The sequence below is a fragment of the Bison bison genome, unplaced genomic scaffold, assembly GCF_000754665.1.
Source record: "Bison bison bison isolate TAMUID 2011002044 unplaced genomic scaffold, Bison_UMD1.0 scf7180017864337, whole genome shotgun sequence".
NCBI classification, from domain to species: Eukaryota; Metazoa; Chordata; class Mammalia; order Artiodactyla; family Bovidae; genus Bison; species Bison bison.
This window is the reverse complement of record NW_011494909.1, coordinates 359168-382039: the sequence shown is the minus strand read 5'-3', so window position 1 is coordinate 382039 and position 22872 is coordinate 359168. Positions and strand designations below refer to the sequence as shown.

The window sequence follows — 22872 nt, the reverse complement described above, 5'->3', positions numbered from 1 at the left end:
GGTTCTCAGTTTCTTGTTTGTAAAATAAGCCTGCTGAACTGATTATCAAATCAGGTCCCACTGCTCTCCACTTACAAAAACGATACTCATTGTTGATAGAAAGGAAAGGTACCTCTAATCAGAACACCAGCAATCTGGGGAGATGGTGGACTTAGTGTCCCCACAAAACCACCTCCCAAGATCCTGCTCTGCCATGAAAGCTTTTAAGGGAAACAGGGAAGTCATCTCGTGACTCACTGAGGCAGGGGCCAGTCATCGCCCTCCCCCACTGCATACGCACTTGGGTGCTGGCTGGTCCACTCCTTCTGGCCTTTCTTCAGATGTTATCTTGTTCACACAGTTGTTTGCAAACTGAAGAGAAGCTAGGGAAGAGATCTGGTCCTCTGTCAGTTCCTTATTCTTCATTTCTGCTTCTTTGATTTGTGAAAGAACCAACAAGGTAGGCAAAGGATTGTATGAACAAAAGATTAGTAAGGTGTGCCAGGGCTGGAGATGAATACAGCATGGGGGCGCCTGGTTTAAGGTTACTGGTAAGGTGAGACAGAAGGGCCACCTGCAGGGAACTTTCCTACTAGGAGCTTTTTCCTATCAAAAGATGCTTACAGATTGACCTCTGTGACTTTTTTTCTGGTTCTACTATCCTGTTATTTCTACAGACATCTGACTTAGTATCCTTTAAGTGTATAAATATGTGTGTGTCAAGGAAATTTGACCGTCTTTTTTTCCCCCATCTTCATTCAGAACACACAAGAAAAAAAACTCAATTAAGTTGACGTCACCCATCTCTTAAGCAAGCTGGGCCACTCGGTTCCTTTTATCTTTCCTCATGGATCGTCTGTTCCTGCTGCTTTCATCTTCACTCTTCTGTGTGGTCATTCTCTCCCAGAGAGCTGGGGCTTTACTTGTTGTCCACTTAAATTTTAGCACACGTCTCTGAGCATTACATCATTGTTCTCACCCTCTCAGACCCTTAGCATTGAAACAGGATTTTCTGTAACTGATAAATTGTCACACAGGTGACTGAGTGGAAGGTCCAGATAAAAACTTCCTCTTTCCTTCTCTCTCAGCAGCTGCTCAGTGACAACCAACAGCAACTGTTTCATTACACTGGGCGCTGCACCCAGACTCCATTTGTCAGAGAGAACAGCCGCCTGCCCGCACATGGGGAGAGTTTTAGGGCAAGACTTTTAGCCCTTGACAGTGAATATGGGTGAGGGCAAAAGGTCATGAGCAGAACACAAGCAAAGGGAACGCAGCCCTGCCCTGGAAGAGTCCCCGCCCCCACTAAATCCCTCTTAAAACTGTCTGTGAAGCAGTCTCCATCCTTCTGGAATTCCTTCACAGCTCCTCTCTCAACACTTGAATTCTGGGGATGGAATTTCATGGTTTCTGAACTGATACCATTTTTGCGGTGATAGAGTGGAAAGAAGCTCTGCCACGTTTTGGAATTTACTCTTTTTTTTTTTTCCTTTGAATGATTATAGACCAAAACATTGAAATGAGTGTAACAGTCTTCTTCATGTAGAAGTGTAGTTCATCAGATTTCAGAAGCGAGGAGGGCTTCAGTGCAAAGGAGCCATCTGGCTGTGGTCACAAACCCCTTAGGGCAGAGGCAGAATCTTGGGCCCACCTGCAGGGAGCACGTTACGGGCTTATCCATGCCACACTGCTCTGAAATGCCTTACTCAGAACGTTTTTCTTCCTCTGTTGCGCTGAGTTCCAGGTCTCTCCCACGTTTGAAAACACCAGATACCAGCCACCCTCCCTGTTTTCCACTCCCTTTCCATTCCTTCCCGGACTCCCACCAGCCACATTTTGGCTTCGGGAGCATTTGAATAGTAACCCAGCTCCAGTCAGACTGGTAATGGGAAACCAGGATGGCGCTTTAATGGGGACAATTCATGCCTGTGGTAAAATTCAAGAAGTGACTAGGAAAATCCAAGTGAGCCGCTCCTCTGTGATGCATTTTTAGTGAATTACGACTCAAAAAGAGGATGAGAGAGAGCTAAGGAACCTATAACCAGCACAATGAGAACAAGCTGTCCCGAGAACCTTCTGCTCCTCCTGACTTGTGCAACTTCGGGCTGAAGACAAACCACCAGCAAGGAAGGATTCTGTATTTCAGCTGTGTTTTTGTTTGCCAACAATCCAGATTGCAATACTCTAAATCTAGGTGAAGCAACATTATGCTCATAGTAAAGCCCCTCACTGAGGGTTTTTTTTTTTTTCTTTTTGAATACTCCTCCTGCTGAAAATTGTACTGGCAGGAAGCAGATCTGAGTAAACTTGTTCAGTACCGCCTCCTCTTTGTAATGCAGCTCTCTCCGAGGCTGGATTCTCCTCTGATATATACGCCTGAATCTTATTTTCCTTGATCTTTAGGATTTTATTTACTGGCTCTGAACAGGTCACTACTGGGAAGAAATGTCCTCTTTCTCTCCCACTGTATTTTTATTTACAATGTGTTAGTTTCAGGTGTGCAGCAAAGTGGTTCAGTTATACATATCTATGTATGCGTGCATGCTAAGTCAATTCAGTAGTGCCTGACTCTTTGCGACCCCAAGGACTGTAGCCCGCCAGGCTCCTCTGTCCATGGGATTCTTCAGGAAGAATACTGGAATGGGTTGCCATTTCCTTCTCCAGGGGATCTTCCCCACCCAGGGATCTAACCCGGGTCTTTTGTGTCTTCTGCACTGGCAGGCAGGTTCTTTACCACTAGCACCACCTGGGAAAGCCCGTATGTATCTGCCAGTGCTGCTGCTGCTTCACTGTGTCTCTTCAGTCATTTCCGACTCTGTGGGACCCTATGGACTGCAGCCATAGGCTCCTCTATCCATGGGATTCTCCAGGCAAGAGTAGTAGAGTAGGTTGTCACACCCTCCTCCAGGAGATCTTCCTGACCCAGGGATTGAACCTGGGTCTCCTGCATTGCAGGCAAATTCTGTACTGCTGTGTTACCAGGGAAGCCCATCTATATCTATGTATTAATATCTATTCTTATTCAGATTCTTTCCCCTTATAGGTTATTAGAAGATATTGAGCTGAGTTCCCTGTGCTACACAGTAGGTCTTTGTTGGTTGCCTGTTTTATATATAGTGGTTTGTATCTCCCACTGTTTCAGTGAAGTCCTTCTTGCCACCTCGATGACACACAAATGTCACTAACCCTTTGGAACTGTATTGCAGTTTGGTTTAAGCTCTATTCATTTATCCACGAGCAGAGTTGCTGTGACCCTTCTCACCACCTGTGGAGATTCCTCAGGGACAGGAAGACTTGGTTCAAGTGTCCTGGGACACACATGCATAACATACAGTTGGCCGTCTGGATCCACAGATTCCGAATTCTCGGATTCAACCAAATGCAGATCGAAAAATTTTTTTTTAATTTAAATTTATTTATTTTAATTGGAGGCTAATTACTTTACAATATTGTATTGTTCTGCCACACATCAACATGAATCTGCCATGGGTGTACACGTGTTCCCCATCCTGAACCCCCCTCCCACCTCCCTCCCTGTACCATCCCTCTGGGTCATCCCAGTGCACCAGCCCCGAGCATCCTGTATCTAACCTGGACTGGCGATTCGTTTCTTATATGATATTATACATGTTTCAATGCCATTCCCCCAAATCGTCCCACCCTCACCCTCTCCCACAGAGTCTAAAAGGCTATTCTATACATCTGTGTCTCTTTTGCTGTCTTGCATACAGGGTTATCGTTACCATCTTTCTAAATTCCATATATATGCGTCAGTATACTGTATTGGTGTTTTTCTTTCTGGCTTACTTCACTCTGTATAATAGGCTCCAGTTTCATCCACCTCATTAGAACTGATTCAAATGTATTCTTTTTAATGGCTGAGTAATACTCCATTGTGTATATGTACCACAGCTTTCTTATCCATTCGTTAATATTTTTTAATTGCAAAAAAGCTCCAAAAGAGCAAAACTTGAATTTGCTGCTTATCAGCAATGATTTATACGGCCTTAACATTGTATAAGGTTTTACAGGTCATCTAGAGATGATTTGAAGTTTGCAGGAGGATGTTGTAAATAATATGCAAATATTGTGCCATGTAATGTATGGGACTTCAGCAAGGTCAGCCACAGGGAGCGACAGATGAACCTTAGACTAAGCCATAGACTGGCAGGTTGCCCGTCTGCCTGCCTGCCTGTCTGCTGATGTCATAGGCTACGTAGTAGGTTGGATGTTTCAAATTCATTTTCAAAAAACAGAAGCTCATTCAAAGACAGGTAGAGGTGTTGCTGCTCTCAGGGTCCCGTCAGCTCTATCTCAGAAGTGGCACAGGTGGCAGCAGTGTAGCACATTCCAGAGAATTAAGCAGCACACCCCAGTGTTCATAGCAGCCCCATTTACAATGGCAAGACAGGGGAGCAACCTCAATGTCCATCCACAGATGAATAAATAACGAAGACGTGGTGTGTGTATACATATGTATACACACACACACAGTGGAATACTACTCAGCCATAAAAAGAATGAAATAATGCCATTTGCAACAGCATGGATGGATGGACCTAGAGCTTATCATACTAAGTAAAGTAAATCAGACAAAGGTAAATACCATCATATGATAGCACTTAAGTGTGGAATCTAAAATGTGATACAAATGAAGTTACTTATAAAACAGACTCACTGATGTGGAAAACAAACTTATGGTTACCAAGGAGGAAGCTGTGGGGGAGGGATTAATTATCAGTTTGGGATTATCAGATCCAAGCTACTATATATAAAATAGATATACAACAAGGTCCTACTGTATAGCACAGGGGACTGTATTCAATATCCTGTAAGAAACCATAATGGAAAAGAATATGAAAAATAATATATCTATATGCGCACACACACACACACACACACATATATATAACTGAATCATTTTGCCATATACCGGAAACTAATACAACATTATAAATCAACTATATTTCAATAAAGGAAAACTTAGGGGAAAAAATTAGGATATGGGCATTTTTATAACCAGTCTTCCAGAACAATTTTCAACCTTCTTTAAAAAAGAATTATAACTGAGGCCCATGAAAGCAAGAACTGGTTAGAACTGGGCTTTGCACCCTTGTCACTGCTTAAAGGATGAGGAGAGCTCAGGGCGATGGAGATAGAAACCTTGATGACCCCGGCCTGGAGGTAGGGGAGGTGGGGGCGGGGGGAGAAAATGTGGGAGGAGCTCAGTCTGTCCTTCCCTCAGTAGACGCAGAGCCATGAAGGTGCCACACACAGCCAGAGCCCCTGGCCAGCACATGGATATCTGATACCAGGACAAATGGTCCTCATGCTCACAGCACCGCCAGTCAGCCATGACAGGCTGCTCCTGTTACCGGGTCAGGGCTGGTGTCTGGACCAAGAGGGGATGATGTAAATGTGCTGGTGATGAAGTGACCACAGGGATCCATAACTAGATGAACAAAGGGACCACCTGGCTCCTGCCAGCTCTAAGACTCACGCTCTCCCGACCGGCCCTTCCAGTCTCCTGTGAGCCTGGCTCAGTCCTGACTTTTGAGGGTTTTCATCAAAAGGGTGGAAATCTTCCTTTATGAATCATTTCCATTATGTTAAGCTAGAATCAAAGGAAAGTACTACATGATATCAGGAATCTATCCAGCCTTACTTCTAGAAAGTGATAAAGCCTACATTCCTTTTGCTCCCTTGATCTTACCAACTTCTCTTCCTTACATAATAACTACTACTTATACCCATAAGTTATGTGCTGCTTATTTCCTGTAAGCCTCATAACAGTCCTCAAAGTTGGCCTCTATTGATGTTCCCATTTTACAGATGAGCAAAATGGAGGCTGAGAAAGGTTAAGGGACTTACCCATGTCCACACATGCAGTAAATGGTAGAGCCTAGGTACCCAGCTATTTAAAACTTCTTATATCCAGACAACTAAAGTCATTTTTTGTTACAAGAACCTAAATCCTGGCAACCATTCCACATCCTTCAGACCTCTCCTACTCTTATCTCTACACCTATTACTTTTTTCTTAGAGTACAACGTGAAGGCCTATTCTTACAGCACCACTGGCCACAGTAATTTCTTTCACTGGTTGTATCTTTCACTATCTATTTTCACCTTATTTTTCATTTGACTATTGGAGGTAATTTATTTTTTTCCTTGAATATTTTTAAGTCTTCCCTGGTGGCTCAGACAATAAAGAATCTGCCTGCAATGCAGGAGGCCTGGGTTCAATCCCAGGTCAGGAAGATTCCCCTGGAGAAGGGAAATGGCAACCCACTCCAGTGTTCTTGCCTGGAGAATCCCATGGACAGAAGAGTCTGGCAGGCTGCAGTCCATAGGGTCACAAAAGAGTCAGACAGGACTGAGCAACTAACACTTTCACTTTAGAGTAAGTTCAGTTATCTTCAGAGCTGGATTTCAAATGAGTTAAATTAAAAAATCAAGACCACCTCTCAAACCTGCCATGATCTTGTCTGAGTACAATCATCGTCCTTAGGAAGGTGGCTGAGGCTTGTGTGTACCCTCAGTGACGCAGAGAACAGGTGTGCCCTGGGGGCAGGGGCCAGCTGTGCTGCGGTCACCTATAGAGCCAGTGCCTGAAGGGGGATGCAACCTGTTAAGCAATTGAATAAGGAGAAGCCCCCCCACTGTGGTTCTGGACCACTGGCTCTTCTTTTCCATCATTGAGGGCTGCTCCTGCCACCTTGGGCCACCCCTCCTGCCAGTGCCTCTCTTCTCCCAAAGAAGTGACATCTTTGACCTATGGAGAGGAGTGGTCCTCAGACACCCATGGAGGAAACAAATCACCTTGAACATGAACGTGGCAACACGGTGAGTTCTCAGTCTCCCCTCTCTCTGCAGCACATCCTTGGATGCAGGAAAAGGGAAAATTCCTCCTCTGTTTTATTAGAGCCTGAGGATTGATGACTGTGGCCCCCGCCCCTACAAGCCACTGTCCGCGTTTCCAATTCCACTTGGTTAGGCCTTTTTCTCTCTCTCTGATTCAGTAAGGAAAATGGGCAACTTAATTGTTTTAAAAACAACATGAAAGGTTTCTGGAATTTTTTTTTTTTTAAATCTCTGGAGTCCTTCCCTTTACCAGAAATCCTTGCTCTAAATCAATATAGAACAGCTCTGTTTATAGGAGACATTTCCCACCAAGTGGAATTTTCCACAGTGGGTTGGTAGTGAGTCTCATAACAGTAAATTTAATTATTGTCATTTTGGAACCTACTGTTTCACTGGAGAGCGTGGGGTAAGCCTGGGGCTCAGAAGGCGGAACATCTGTCCACAGATCCTTCCAGGAGCTCGTGGGAGGCTCTGCTGAGGCTGGAGATGACTTCTACTTACTGGTGTAAATTCAGCTGATGGGATACTGTTTCTATTGGGAATACCACCCCCCTCCAAATCTGAATTAATAGCCCCCAAGATCTAACAGGAAGGAGGTTCTGAGAGATCACTTACTAGACTACCTTTTTTACTGTTTAGCCCTAGAACTAGTATTAATAATTCTGAAATCCCTTTAAGAAAAGCTTTTAAAAGGAGAGCAAGATGAATGACAAACACCCACTTTCAGAGAATTAGGGATAATTCTGCTTCTTTTATCCCCCAAATTCATGTCAGAAATAATTTGCTTAAGGAAAGGTATTTAGCAATTGATCTTCTGGTCAAAGCTATGGTTTTTCCAGTAGTTATGTATGAATGTGAGAGTTGGACCATAAACAATGCTGAGTGCTGAAGAATTGATGCTTTTGAACTGTGGTGCTGAAGAAGACTCTTGGGAGTCCCTTAGTTTGCAAGGAGATCAAACCAGTAAATTCTAAAGAAAATCAACACTGACTATTCATTGGAAGGACTTAGGCTGAAGCTGAAGTTCCAATACTTTGGCCACATGGTGTGAAGAGCTGACTCATTGGAAAAGACCCTGATGCTGAGAAAGATTGAAGGCAGGAAGAGAAGGGGACGACAGAGGATGAGATGGTTGGATGGCATCACTGACTCAATGGACATGAATTTGAGAAAACTGCAGGAGATGGGGGTGAAGGACAGGGAAGCCTGCTGTGCTGCAGTCCATGGAGTCACAAAGGGTCAGACTCAGCTTAGCAACTGAACAACAATGTACGAAATATAGGGACTTCCCAAGAGACAGTGGCTTGCAATCCAAAATTTGTTTTCTTTTTATGTTTTATGTTTTCTTTCCTTTTTTCTTTTTATGGTTCATATGGCTACACACTGAAAATATTTGAGGCAGCAAAGTTTATTTGTCAATCATCTCTCTGGAATTGTCTTTTTTTGGTTGTATTAGGTCTTTGTTGCTGCTCACAGGCTTTCTTAGTTGCGGTGCTCAGGCTTCTCATTGCAATGGCTTCTCTCCTTGTTGTGCACAGGTTTAGTTGCTCCTCAGCACATGGAACCTTCCTGGACCAGGAATCTAACCCATGTCCCCTGCATCGGCAGGTGGATTCTTATCCACTGTACCACCAGGGAAGTCCTGGGAAACATTTTCTTGTAGAAATAATGGCATGTGTGTATTGAGTGGGTTGGATTCAGTTGTATCACCATTTGATGAACAATCAGTATGTGCTAATGCCTGAAAATACAGTCTAGAGATGGCCTCCAGCAGCACGAAGTCTGGTGCTGACAGTGTGATTCACACAGCAGTAAAGGGATGGATGAGGTACCATAGGAGCCTGCTGGAGGCTAGTGGATGACAGGTCTGTGATGAATGGACCTGGGAACCCAACTGTCAGGTTCAACCCAAGTCACCCAGGTGGGGCTGCCGACACCCCACCCCTACTCTCTCCACCTCGAAAAGGCTGACTTCAGCCAAGCCTAAGATGCAGTCAGGAGGTTGGACCTGCCACCTGTCTTGGATCTGTCCCTTCAACACTTTGGGTGGGTGGACACCTCTACTGCCACTGATGACCACTGACTGCCCCAAGGTCCGGGTCTTAAAATGCACTGAAGGAACACGTGTGCCCTCCAAACTTGAATCTTTACACAAAAAAAAACCAAAAACATTAGTTTTTTGGTTTGTTTTTGTCTACACCATGTGGCATGCAAAATCTTAGTTCCCTGACCAGGGATGGAGCCCACTGTATTAGGAGCGTGGAGTCCTAACCATTGGACTTGCAGGGAATTCTCTCCACTTGAGTTTTCCTCTTCTGCTGTGTCTGTGCCTCAAAATCAAGCCCTTTCCTGCTCTGCCTGGGGGCTGATGGCACTGCAGACAAGCTGCAGTGCCTCTCCATGACTGCTCCCTTTGTCAGTAGCTCCAGTTAAGTTATTTCAATTCAAAGCCACCCTCAGTTAGAAGGTGTGGGGGTGGCTAGAGTCATTGCCAACCTGCCACAACACGTGAATCATGCTGGGTACAATTAGGAGAGAAAATTATTTCTGCTTGATGAAAAAGTTCTTAATCGGCAGCTCCTGCGGGTGCTGGGGGTGAGATGGGATGGTGGTGGCACAGAGAACCCTCATCACTTCCTGACGCTCCAGGTGGACAGTGTTTCATGCCATCGCCCTCAATTGTTGTTTGAAAGTTTGTAAGTTGGATGCTGTGACTTTTTAGAATTACAGTGAATTCTCGCCAGTGGTATAAGATTGATAACATAACATGAGGGAGTTTGGTTGATTCTCAGAATGAAAACTGGTATTTCAAAAGATCAGAGGAAAAAAAAAGATCAGAGAAAAGGGATTCTGCCAGCACTATATTTGAAAGGGACCAGGGGAGTGGTAGGAGTGTAGTCATTCAGTCATGTCCGACTCTTTGAGACCCCATGGACTATATAGCCCACCAGGCTCCTCTGTCCATGGAATTCTTTAAGCAAGAGCACTGGAGTGGGTTGCCATTCCCTTCTCCAGGGGATCTTCCCGACCCAGGGATTGAACCTGGGTCTGCTGCATTTCAGGCAGATTCTTTACTCTCTGAGCCACAGTGGTAGGAGGGGAAATGGTAGGAGGACCAAAAACCAGAGGAGTGAAACCCATTGACAGAACAATGGAGCCAAGTGCAGAACACAGATGGAGACTAGGAGAAAAAATATCACCCCATGACCTCAGGGGTTCACCATGGTTTGATCACCATGTCTGTTTGTCCAGAAGGTTTTGAATATTGCCTGAGAGTTAATTTTTTCCAAGAATTACTATGAGGTGAAACGTTAGCCATTTAAAGCTAGGTGGGCTTGTTCAAACCATGTCCGGAAGAACATTTGGTTCCAGGAAAACAGAATTTGGTTCTCAAGGGAAAACAGAATTTAAGCGATTCACGTGTGCACCATCATGCAACTGTAAGAATATATTAAGTTGGTGAGAATTTTAATTCCAAATCAGTTTGCTTTGTCTTTTTTATCATGACATTGCATGATATCTGGCTTCACCCCCTGGATTTGGTTCAAGTGCAATGAAGAACTTCACCAGAGGGCAAATGGTTCTGGTGTCAGTTGATTGAAAAGTATTTATGTTTTACTGCAGTTGCTATAACCCAGATAAGACACAATGTCAAAGAGAACAAGACATGTTTGGTACAGGTACATAGAGTTCCACCCCCAGTGTGGATACCCATCATTTAGAACTTTGCCCTAACATCCTTGCAGTTGTTCTATATCAGGTCTTTTAATAAAAAAGCCTTACTTGATGTTAAAAGTGTATTATTTAAACAGAAATCTCATATTTTTAAAAATTAGGTGTCATCTGTGGTTTCAGGAATCTAAACATCCATGGCCCAAGTTGCATATAATTCAGCCACTTGCTTTTCAAGTCTCGAAATTTGCCAGACTGCAGGCCAAGGGCTTGATGGGCAGGTGTCCCCAGGCATGTGGATTTCAAAAGGGAAACCGTGTTCTTTATTCCCTTGTTTGCTGAACAGTGGATGGTGGCCAGTACTTTCTGTTTTCTAACAGATGATGTTGAGGAGGAGGATTTTTTTTTTTTTTTTAAAGAATTCTTCCTCCCACATTCACAGAACTGGAAGACTGTGAGAATGGAGTGCTCAAGAGGAGAACACAGAGGATTAGCTCTTCCTAGGAGTCCAGCGTGCTTTGCTGGGGCTGGGTCTCATCCTTTGGTATCATGGAGTGTTTAGGCACCACTATCGTGCCCCTAAAGAGCCTGACAGACCACGTGACACGGAAGCTGGGGCTTCTCCCCACCTGCTTGGTGCTCCTGACATCTGCTGTCAGCTTTGCGGGGAGGTGGAGCTGGATCAGGGCCTTCCCAGGTGGTGCTAGTGGCAAAGAACCCACCTGCCAAGGCAGGAGACATGAGAGAGACAGGTTTGATCCCTGGGTCGGGAAGATCCCCTGGAGGAGGGCATGGCAACCCATTCCATTATTCTTCCCTGGAGAACCCCATGGACAGAGGAGCCTGGTGGGCTGTGGTCTGTAAGGTCACAAAGAGTTGGACGTGACTGAAGCGACTTAGTATGCATGCGTGGACCTGAATCAGACGTTGCTCTGTGAGCCTTTTCTGCTTCTTTTGAACTTTCCATCAGGCCACGAGGATGGCCCTGGAGGCTCAAAAATAAGCTCCTTGCAGAAACAGCCCCCTCCCACCACCTGTGCCCTTGTGGCCACTCAGACTAGAACATCAGCTCTAAGACCGCCTACCTCCTAAATTAGTTTGCTGTGGGAAATGGCTCCCTTTCATCCATTGCTGTAATAGAAGCATCTGAGAAACAGACTCTGAGCAGTTCTGGAGAAAAGGAACAATGGCTGTAGCCAGCTCCCAGTTATCCAAGGGCCACTTCTCCAGGTTGTGGGTTCCCTAGCTTTGTAGTTGAAGGTGAATATAACAAAGATGTAGAAATGTGTTTATTTTGCTCTTGTTAAAAAAAAAATTTTTTTTAAGTGATCGGAGGAATTGGGGCTGAAACCTAAAATTAGATTTGGGAGTTATCCGTGGACTGTATTTCTTACCATCATAAGCAGAAACATCCACAGGAGTTTGTGTCTTTCCCTCTTGCTCAGGAAGGTATCTGCAACGGGGTAAGAGGACTTCCCTGTTTGTTTTTCTGCAAAAGGGCTTTTCTCCAGACTGAAGCAATGCTCATCTTCATAGTCAGTAGGTTCCAGTGGAAAGAGCAGGAACAGGATGAGATTGAATTGTGTTCAGTATCTCCTGAGCCATATCTCCTGGGTGTTGTCAGAAAAGGCACATCTCAGGGCTTTCCTGGTGACTCAGTCCTCAAGAATCTGCCTACCAGTGCAGGAGACCCAGGTTTGATCCCTGGTCTGGGAGGATCCCACGTGCCACAGAGCAGCTAAGCCCATGTGCCACAACTACTGAGCCCACACACTCTAGAGCCCGTTCTCCATAACAAGAGAAGCGACCGCGACGAGAAGCCCTTGCACCATAACTAGAGAGTAGCCCCTGCTCCCCGCAACTAGAGAAAAGCCTGAGCAGCAACGAAAGCCTAGCACAGCCAAAGTTAGTTAATTAGTTAAAATAGAGAAGGCACATGTCCGAGGCTCATTTTCCTTACTGTTGAGGTGCAGAGTTGTTGGAAGGACAGTAGAGAACGTTTACGAATGAACAGGATGAGACCCAGGCGCTTAATTCAAGTGAAACCAAGTATGGCAACCCACTCCAGTATTCTTGCCTGGAGACTTTCATGGACAGAGGAGCCTGGTGGGCTACAGTCCATAGGCTCGCAAAGAGTCGGCCATGACTGAGCGACTAAACACTTTAACTTTTAAGTTGGTGTAGAAGCCTCTTGGTAGCTGGATGCTGTGGAAAAGTGCCCTGCTCTCTGAGGCCCCATGCACCCCTACCTGTAACTTGGGAAGCAGGATGGTAACTAAGCTCTTCCCCACCAATGCAGTTGTAGGGAGTTAATGCATCCCCAGCCCACAGAACACAGCTCAGCCTGTGACAAGTACCGTGTAACCTGGAGCTATTTCTATTTCTCTACGTTCTTAAATTTTCTGCAGAGTCTATCCTAGACACTTCAACCAGATGTGTTTGCATAAAAAGGAGGTTTTACTTGTGAAGATGGTTTGCTTCCTTTTCTATGTTTGTTTACTCTTTGCACAAATACATACGGCAGACTGTGCTGAGTGCCAGACACCTGGTGGGTTGTTCAATGTTGGGCAGTAGCCACAGGCCAGGAACAGGAAATAATACAAAATAAACCAAGGCCCTGGACGGGCGAGTCTTGATGAATAGCGTGTTAGAACCAGGAAATGAGATTAAGTAGCATTTTTCCTGTTTCACAGATGAGAAAATAAAATGGCACAAGTGACAGATAACCCATCAAAACCTTAGAGAAGGAACTAGGGGCAGACTTGAGGCAGGGCCCCGGAGACTTGTTCTAAATCTAATCTTGACTATAAGCTCCATGAAGGCAGGAGGAGGGGGCTTCACCTGCCCGTCCCCACAGCACCTAGAAAGACCCTACGCAGGGGCCAGAAATGCTTCCTTGAATTGATTTGAGGTGAAGTCACACCCCGGGCCCCAGACTGGGTATTCCCTCCTCTCTGTCTGGTCTGAGCTTTAGAACAGCACTGACATAAAATATCTCCTGTGCAGTGTGTGTTGATTGATTTACAACCTCCAGTTATACACATATGTGAACGCTCCCCTTTTGTCCAGTTACAAAAGTCAACAAATACATCAGATTGCATGTTTCTTCTCAGTTTCTAGAATCATCAAAAGTTCAGCCCAAGTAGCAGACCAAAAAAGCGAAAAGGCGCCCACAGACCACCTTATGTTCTTGTCGTTTAAATTGTCAGGCTGTGTCTCTCCTTTGTTGTCTCAGCTCCTGAAGTCCTCGCCCAGAAGCCCTACAGCAAAGCCGTCGACTGCTGGTCCATCGGGGTGATCGCCTACATCTTGTAAGTATGACTTGCCATCTCGGCTTCTTTTTTTCTTTTTAAATGGAATTGTAACAAAATATATATTTTATTTTGTATACAAAATTTACCATTTTAACCATTTCTAAGTGTTAGAGTTGGACTGTAAAGAAAGCTGAGTGCTAAAGAATTGATGCTTTTGAACTGTGGTGGTGGAGAAGACTCTTGAGAGTCCCCAGGACTGCAAGGAGATCCAACCAGTCCATCCTAAAGGAAATCAGTCCTGGGTGTTCACTGGAAGGACTGATGTTGAAGCTGAAGCTCCAATACTTTGGCCACTTGAAAGAAGAGCTGACTCATTGGAGAAAACCCTGATGCTGGGAAAGATTGAAGGCAGGAGAAGGGGATGACAGAGGATGAGATGGTTGGATGGCATCACTGACTCAATGGACATGAGTTTGGGTAAACTCTAGGAGTTGGTGATGGACAGGGAGGCCTGGCGTACGGCTGTCCATGGGGTCGCAAAGAGTCAGACATGACTGTGTGACTGAACTGAACTGAAGAGTACAATTCAGTGGCATCAAGTACATTCCCAGTATGGTACCACCATCACCACTATCTGTCTCCAGAGCTTTTTCATCTTCCCAAACAGAAACTCACTAAACATTAACTCCCATTCATTTCCCCCAGCCCCTGGCAACACCACTCTGCTTTCTGGTTCTATGAATGTGGCTTCTCTAGGTATCTCATGGAAAGGGGATCATAAATGTTTGTCCTTCTTTGTCTCTCTCTTTTTTTTTACTTAGCATAATGTCTTCAGGGTTTATCCATGTTGTAGTGTGTGTCAGAACTTCATTCTTTTTCGAGGCTGAATTATATTCCATTGTGTGTATATACTACATTTTTGTTTATCCATTCATCCATCGGTGGACACTTGGGTTGCTTCCACCTTTTGGCTATTGTGAGTAATGCTGTTATGAATGCAGGTGCGCTAATACCTGTTTGCGTCCTGCTCTTGATGCTTTTGAGTGTATTCTCAGATTGCTGAGTCATGTGGTAATTCTGTGTTTAACTACTGGAGGAGCTGTCATACTGTTTTCTAAAGCAACACCAACATTTTACATGCCCAACAGGGATGCACAAGTGTCCCATTTCTCTATATCCTTGCCATCAATTTTTTTCCATTTTTTGACAACAGCCTTCCTAGTAGGTGGAAAGATGAAGTCGTATCTCATTCTGGGCTTGATTTGCATTTCCCTTACAGCTTGTGATGTTGAGCATCTTTTCATGTACCACCTTGGCTTGACGATGCAATATGAAAATATTAGGGCAAATCCAACAGAAATCACAGTAAGAGGGACTTCCCTGGTGGTCCAGTGGTTAAGAATCTGCCCTGCAATGCAGGAGACACAGGTTCAATCCCTGGTCATGGAACTAAGATCCCACGTGCCATGAACAACCAAGCCTACAGCCAAAACTAGAGCGCCTGTGTGCTGCAGCAGAGAGCCCAGGTGCTGCAACGAAGACCAAATACATGTATGTTAAAACAAGAAATCACAGTAAGAAAAATGTGATGGAAACCAAAATTTAGCCTTGGAATCGCTCATTTCTTCTCAGGTGCCTTATCTCTACGACCCAGGAAACACCATGGTCATAGGCCTGTTGCACTTATTTTCAGTTCGGTTCAGTCACTCAGTCGTGTCCGACTCTTTGTGACCCCATGAACCACAGCACACCAGGCCTCCCTGTCCATCACCAACTCCAGGAGTCCATGCAAACCCATGTCCATTGAGTTGGTGATGCCATCCAACCATCTCATCCTCTGTCGTCCCCTTCTCCTCCTTTTTATAGTTATGTGTTGATTTGCTTAAGTTCACTGTAAAGTTATTTTTAAGTTAAAATTTCTTTTTGTAGTGATACTTTCAAACACTTATTATGGAACATACTTTCAGGGTAGGTTTAGGTCAGTGAGTCCCTAACTAATAGCAGATGAATCTCTTCTCCTTAACATCCTCAAGGAGGGGACAAAGCCCACCACAGCCAAGAGGCTAAGAGAGACTGTGATGGGAGAAAGACTGGAAACACCCCCCTGTGCTGGTTTTGTCTCATTATCTGGGAAGCAAATAGTCTTTATACAGCATCCTTTCAACTGGCAACTTTTGCAATTTAATGAGGATTTAGCTGACAGCTCTTGTAGATTCTTGGCCTTATCACAGGAGAATTTTATCTGTTATGATGTACTTGGGTGTAGGGCTCCCACTTATGGAATTTAGGTAAAAGCCAGATTCATCTGAGCTATTATACAAAGCTAACACATTGCACCTAGAGAATGCTTTCAATTCTGAGGCACGTTGGCCATCTTCTGCAGTCGTGTGATCCTTTTTATGGAAGGAGGTGGGTTCCAGACCCTTTTGAGAATCTAATGAAAGCTGTGGATCCTCCTCCCTATAAACTCACACCCATACAATTTTGCATACTGTATTGGAGGGTCCTGGGTGAGCAGACACTGGCCATGGCCTTGTGTTATTTCCCTGGCTCCCTAAACCCTCAACTAAAGCTCTTATCCTTGACCAGCTTGACTGTGAAAGACTTAGAGAAATGAGCGATAAGCCAGTCCTCTTCCTGCAAAGCACCAAAGCAGGTATCATCTAGAGAAATCTTCCATGGGTCTAGGTGAAAAACTGACCCTTTATCTGGCCTTCTGCTTTTTTGCTTCATTACATCTGTTCTGAATCTTGAGCCATTGCTCTGGTCTGCATTAGTGTCTATATATAATTATTTCCCTGAAGTCTTGGCACTGGGGTACCATATGTCAGAATACCTGAGAGGAGGTATGTACTGCATTATTGGGATAAGCAGTTTAAAACCAAGCTCTGGTGCCTTAGCTCATACTGCTTTAACAGAATACCACAGACTGAGTGACATAACCAACTGACATTTATTTCTCACAGTTCTGGAAGCTGGAAGTCCAAGGTCAAGGTGCCAGCTGGTTTGGTTCTTGGTGAGAACCCTCTTCCTGGCTTGGAGTGCAGATGGCTACCATCTTGCTGTGTCTTCCTCCTCTTGCCAAGAGGGAGGGAAAGCTCTCTGGTATCTCTTCTTCTAAGGGCACTAATCCCATCAGGAGGTCCCCACCTTAATGACCTCATCTAAATGTAATTATCTCTCAAAGGCACTATCTCCAAATACCATCATGTTGAGGGGTAGGGTTTCAACATATGGCTTTGGGTTACACAATTTAGTCCACAGTAAATGGTTTGGTTGACCTCAGCTTAGTGAAAATATTAAAGCAGAATCCCCTTGAAACATGGACATTTTAGGTCAGGCGTGGCACACACTTTACAATAATGATATCAAACCTTTGTATTATAGTGCAGTGTATCCTTGAGTGAAATCAGAGTTCTGCTAGTGAGGAAGAACTGCTAGTGAGGGGGCTTCCCTGGTGGCTCAGACGGTAAAGCGTCTGTCTACAAGGCAGGAGACCCAGGTTTGATCCCTGGGTTGGGAAGATCCCCTGGAGAAGGAAATGGCAATCCACTCCAGTACTATTGCCTAGAAAATCCCATGTACAGAGGAGCCTGGTAGGCTACAGTCCATGGGGTTGCAAAGAGTCGGACACGACTGAGCGATTTCACTTTCACTTTCAGTGAGGAAGAAGGCAAGAAATGGATTTGCAGTAGGTAACACTGTGTCTGCCATGGCACATAAGTAGGAAAATATCAGAAGGCCGACATGGTTAGAGGATCAAGACAGGATATAAGCAAGAGCCAGGGGAAGGGGAGACCTGAAAGAAAACTGATGGTTTTTTTTTTTTTTTTGGCCCCACTACGTGGCATGTGGTATCTTAGTTCCCCAACCAGGGGTCAAACTTGCGCCTTCTGCAGTGGAAGTACAGAGTCTTAACCACTGGGCCAGCAGGGAAGTCCCAAAAACTTAGATTTTAACCCAAGTTGTAGTGCAAAGTCAAAGAACAGTTGACCAGAGGTGTGACCTGATCTGATTTTCACTCTGCACTCTACGTGAACCCAGCCAAATATTATATTGTATACTACTGTGATGTTCATTCGAATATTATTCTGGCTACTCTTCTAACAAGGGATTAGACAGGGCAGAACAAAGACAGTTCAGAGGCTTACATTGGATGAGTGGTGATGATTGCTTCTGCCCTGGGGGCAGGGATGGAGGTGAAATGGTAGATATACTGTGGATGTGAAGGATGAAGGGTAGGGATGCTTCAAGGATAAACCCAACTTTGGGGCAGATGCTAGGAGAGTGATATAGAAACAATTTAGGGAGTAGGCAAGATTAGGAATTTCATTTTGGTCATGTTGAACTTGAGTCACCTTTGAGACACCCATTGACTACGTGTGGAGTTCAGAAATCTGGGATAGAGATACTGACAGGTTTACTGGGTATGAGCTGAGCAGTAGAATTAATACATCCCACTCCTTATCAGTGCAGTATACAATATAATATTTGGCTGGATTCCCATAGAGCATTAAGCAAAGAAATACTGTATTTCTTTGTTTTTATATTAAGTATAAACTTGATAAGCTGAAACTTGATGGTTGCCTGGTCACCACTATGTTTGCTTCAAGGATTGGTCTCAGGTTGATTTCATGATTGTGTCAGACTTCAAAATGGCAGCCTGGGTTTTTATCTTCCTTGGTACCTTCCAGAGCTCAGAGAGTCTCAAGCAGAGAACAGATGGACTTTGGACATCTCACTTATACCTTCCACAGTGCTCAGATTATTATGAGTAAAAGGCCAAATCCTAGGTATAAATTGCTATATAATAGGGCTCTTGCCTGGAGAACCACTGGTCTCAAATTCATCATTATCGGTGTCAACAACTGGCATTTCTTCAGTACATTCTCTATTCCAGGCACTGTATGAGGTGCTGAAAATAATCAAGATGACAAAGACATGATGCCTCTCATCAGAGTACAGTGTATATGGTGGGACAAGCAGTTTCCTAAGTAGACTGAGTGACACTCAAGGCTGGTGTCCAGCTCTCATAGTTCCTGGGATGAAGCCACCATTGAGAAGGATAGGGTATTCAGGAAGGAGGGACCATCATCCCAAGGATATCCAGAAGTTTGGAAAAGACTATGTAAGCAGAGAAGCCAGAGGACAGCATCCCAACCAGGGGAGAGATGCAGACACGGGAACTGGGGCGCCTGAGGCGTGTTTGAGGACCGCAAAATACGCTGTGAAAGGCTCTGACTGGGTTGGTATTCTCGGTTAGAAGGTCGGCTCTGGGCTGAACTAGTGTCAGAAGTGAGAACTTGTGGAACTCACACTCTGGCTACTCCGCATGGGTCCGCCATGCCTGATCTTCCTATCCCATCCTTGATCTGAAGACTGATGAGGAAGGCTGCTGAGCGGGTCATGACCGACAGGCAGCACACAGAGAAGCCGGTGCTCCCCGGGGGAATCCATGCCGAGCCTTTGATCGTTCGTGTCGCCTGGCATGGGAAAGAGGTCAGCCTCTGCCATTTGGGGGCTGCAGCAGCGTTATTGCCCCTTGATGAGCCTGTCGCCCTGAGATATCAGCTTGTAGCAACAGTGACTGTGACAGACACCCCATTTTCTCCTCTCCGCATGCCATTCAAACATTCCTCATTTTGTCGGCGTAGATCCTTGATAAATCGGTTCTCTTTTGGATCTCCACAGTCATTAATGTTATCCATTATTTGGCAAGAGAAATATTGTTTTTTTCCTAACAAGGAGACTCGTTTTTAAAAACCCTTTTGGTAGGTCCTTTCCCTGCCAGGAATCTTCCTTTGAGGATCAGGACTTGGAAAAAAAAAAATCTTTGCCCAAGTAGCCTAAGCTGCTGGGAAGGATTGAAGATGGGTAGGCTGGACACCATAATGAATTTGTTGGTGTCTAGTCTGATGAGAAAAAGAGATGCAAGAAGTCAAAGTGGTTATCTGAGGAGCTTTACAAATAGCTGAGGAAAGAAGAGAAGTAAAAGGCAAGGGAGAAAGGGAAAGATACCCAACTGAATGCAGATTCCAGAGTATAGCAAGGAGAGATAAGAAGGCCTTCTGAACAATACAAAGAAATAGAAGAAAACAACTGAATGGGAAAGACTGGAGATCTCTTCAAGAAAATTGGAGTTACCAAGGGAACATTTCATGTAAGGATGGGCACGATAAAGGACAGAAACAGTAAGGACCTAACAGAAGCAGCAGAGATTAAGAAGAGGTGGCAAGAATATACAGAAGAACTATTTAAAAAAACAAAAAAGGTCTTAATGACCCAGATAACCATGACGGTGTGGTCACTCATCTAGAGCTGGACATCCTGGAGTGTGAGGCCAAGTGGGCCTTAGGAAGGATTACTATAATCAAAGCTAGTGGAGGTGATGGAATTCCAGCTGAGCTATTTCAAATCCTAAAAGATGATGCTGTTAAAGTGCTATTCTCGGTGTGTCGGCAAATTTGGAAAACTCAGCAGTGGCCACAAGACTGGAAAAGGTCAGTTTTCATTCCAATACCAAAGAAAGGCAATGCCAAAGAATGCGCAAACTACATTGAGTACAGTCATGCTCATTTTACATGCTCAAAATCCTTCATGCTGGGCTTCAGCAGTATGGGAACTAAGAACTTCTAGGTGTACATCTGGGTTTGGGAAAGGCAGAGGAACCAGAGATAAATTGACAACATCTGCTGGATCATAGAAAAAGCAAGAGAATTCCAGAAAAACATCTACTTCTGTTTCATTAAGATGCTAAAGGCTTTGTGTGAATCACAACAAACCGGAAAATTCTTAGAGATAGGAATACCAGACTACCTTATCTGTCTTCTGATAAACCTGTATGCAGGTCAAAAAGCAACAGTTAGAACTGGACATGGAACAATGAACTGGTTCCAAATTGGAAAAGGAGTATGTCAAGGCTATATGTTGTCACCATGCTTAACTTATATGCAGAGTACATCATGAGAAATGCTGGGCTGGATGAATCACAAGCTGGAATCAAGATTGCTGGGAGAAATATCAACAATCTCAGATAGGCAGATGATACCACTCTAATGGCAGAAAGCATAAAGTAACTAAAGAGCTCTTGATGAGGGTGAAAGAGGAGAGTGAAAAAGCTGGCCTGAAATTCAGAATTCAGAAAACTAAGATCATGGCACCCATCCCATCTCTTCATGGCAAATAGAGGGGGAAAAAGTGGAAGTGACAGACTTTCTTTCCTTGGGCTCCAAAATCACTGAATACAGTGCCGGCAGCCATGAAATTAAAAGACACTTGCTCCTTGGAAGGAAAGCTATGACAAACCTAGACAGTGTATGAAAAAGCAGAGAAACCACTTTGCTGACAAAGGTCCATATACTCAAAGCTAGGATTTTTCCAGTAGTCATGTACAAGTGTGAGAGTTGGGCCACAAAGAAGGTGGAGCACCAGAGAATTGCTGCTTTAAAATTGTGGTGCTAGAGAAGACTTGAGAGTCCCTTGGACAGAAAGGAGATCAAACCAGTCAATGCTAAAGGAAACCAGTCAATGCTAAAGGATGGTTAGGGATGGATTTGCCAGATCTGCTGTGGGTGGTGAGGGCGCTTACCCATGCTGTGACCTCTGACCTCTCTGCCTAGAGGAAATCCCAGGTGAATACTCATGCGCATACCCTTACTTTTTGACTGCCTTCCTACATTGTTCAGTTTTTTAAACTAAGTCACAGAAATAAATTGACCAAGGTACACAGCATAATTAGCTTTGTAAGAATGGAACTAAGAATGCTTAACTGGCACACTAGGTCCATTTTCTGAGACAAAGGATGCTCCTTACCAAGGAACTCATCATTCTTTCCACCACTGAGAGCTGCCCCTTTATGGACCCATGTGTCCCAGAGAGACAGCACAAACCCACGCTTCAGTAGGAGAGAACACGATGTGATTATTGAGCCCCAGTGAAACATCCAAGCCTGGGGTATTATGATGGTTCCTCTTCTCATTTAACCCTGATAGAAATAATGAACTGGCATTGTCAGCAGGCAGCAGTCATCATATTTTCATAAACCTCGCAGAGTGGGACATATCGCCACATCGAGGCCACCATGGGTATATAGTTTTAACCTTGGCTTTAGACATTTAGAAATGAAATTACATCTGTTGCTTCATCTTGCTCAGATGATCTCAGGTAATTGATTCACACTAGCCAGACTCTAAAGATATTAAAACAAAACCAAAAAAAAAACCCACAACTGGAATGTCCATTTATTAAATCATAATGAGATGCATGCCCTGCAAAATAATGAGATATGCATGTCATCAGACTAGCAAGTTCCAGGAGAAAGCAGACTCCAACAGAGAGTTTCCTTAGTGACCAGGGATCAGAGCTGAGGAGTTGGGTGGACTTGGATGGCCTTGGGTGTTTTCATGAAGCCCTTCGTGGGCTCCCAGTCACCTCTGTCTCCCAAAGGTGATTTCTGGAAAGGGGGACCACTGTTGCAGCATCTCTGGTCAGAGTGGCCGCGTCCAGACGGTTCTTACACCTGCTGCCTCCCTCCACCTTAAAGACCAGCCACCACCCTGCACTCTTCTTTTGTTGTTCTAGCCTCACTGTTTTTATTTCAACAGGCATTGATGTTGGTTATAATTTCCAGGCTCACTGATTTTACTCCTGCATTTCAGTGTGGCTGCTTTTTGAGGAGTCTCAGAAAGATGCCCAATCCTCGCCACCCACCCTGGTCTATACTGAGTGGACCTTGTGGGTGCCTAAGTGCTGTTTGTTTACGAGTCCTGCTTGACCATATTTCAGCTTCATTCATGGGCTCATGACCCTCTCTCCGCTGCTTGGGGAGAAGGACTGTTAGTGGTCTGTTGACAGTTGGTTCACCTCTAACCCTTAGGAAAGAACCAAGCATAAAATACTCTCTGGTTTCAAGAAGTGGGTGCAGGGATATGCACAGGGTGATGGAGGAAATTTTAAAAACAGTACCACTGAGGTCAAGAAATGCTCCATTTTCCACAGTGATGGGAGCAATTTCCTGCCAGTGACTTTGGGGAAGGTGAAGTTCACCCCATCTGTGCCTTTGTCTCTGCAAAGGCCCAGGTGGTGGGGCGGGGGAGGTGCGCTTC

At 44.7% G+C, this 22872-nt stretch overlaps 1 protein-coding gene across 2 annotated transcripts in view; it reads left to right on the top strand.

Moving 5' to 3' along the window:
- Positions 1 to 22872, top strand: part of CAMK1D (calcium/calmodulin-dependent protein kinase ID) — a 236986-nt gene that overhangs the window by 185840 nt on the left and 28274 nt on the right. For both annotated transcript variants that reach the window (XM_010854088.1, XM_010854089.1), the window contains exon 6: positions 13750 to 13825. In XM_010854088.1, the coding sequence (XP_010852390.1) occupies positions 13750 to 13825 (76 nt within the window). The remainder of the gene's footprint in view (positions 1 to 13749; positions 13826 to 22872) is intronic.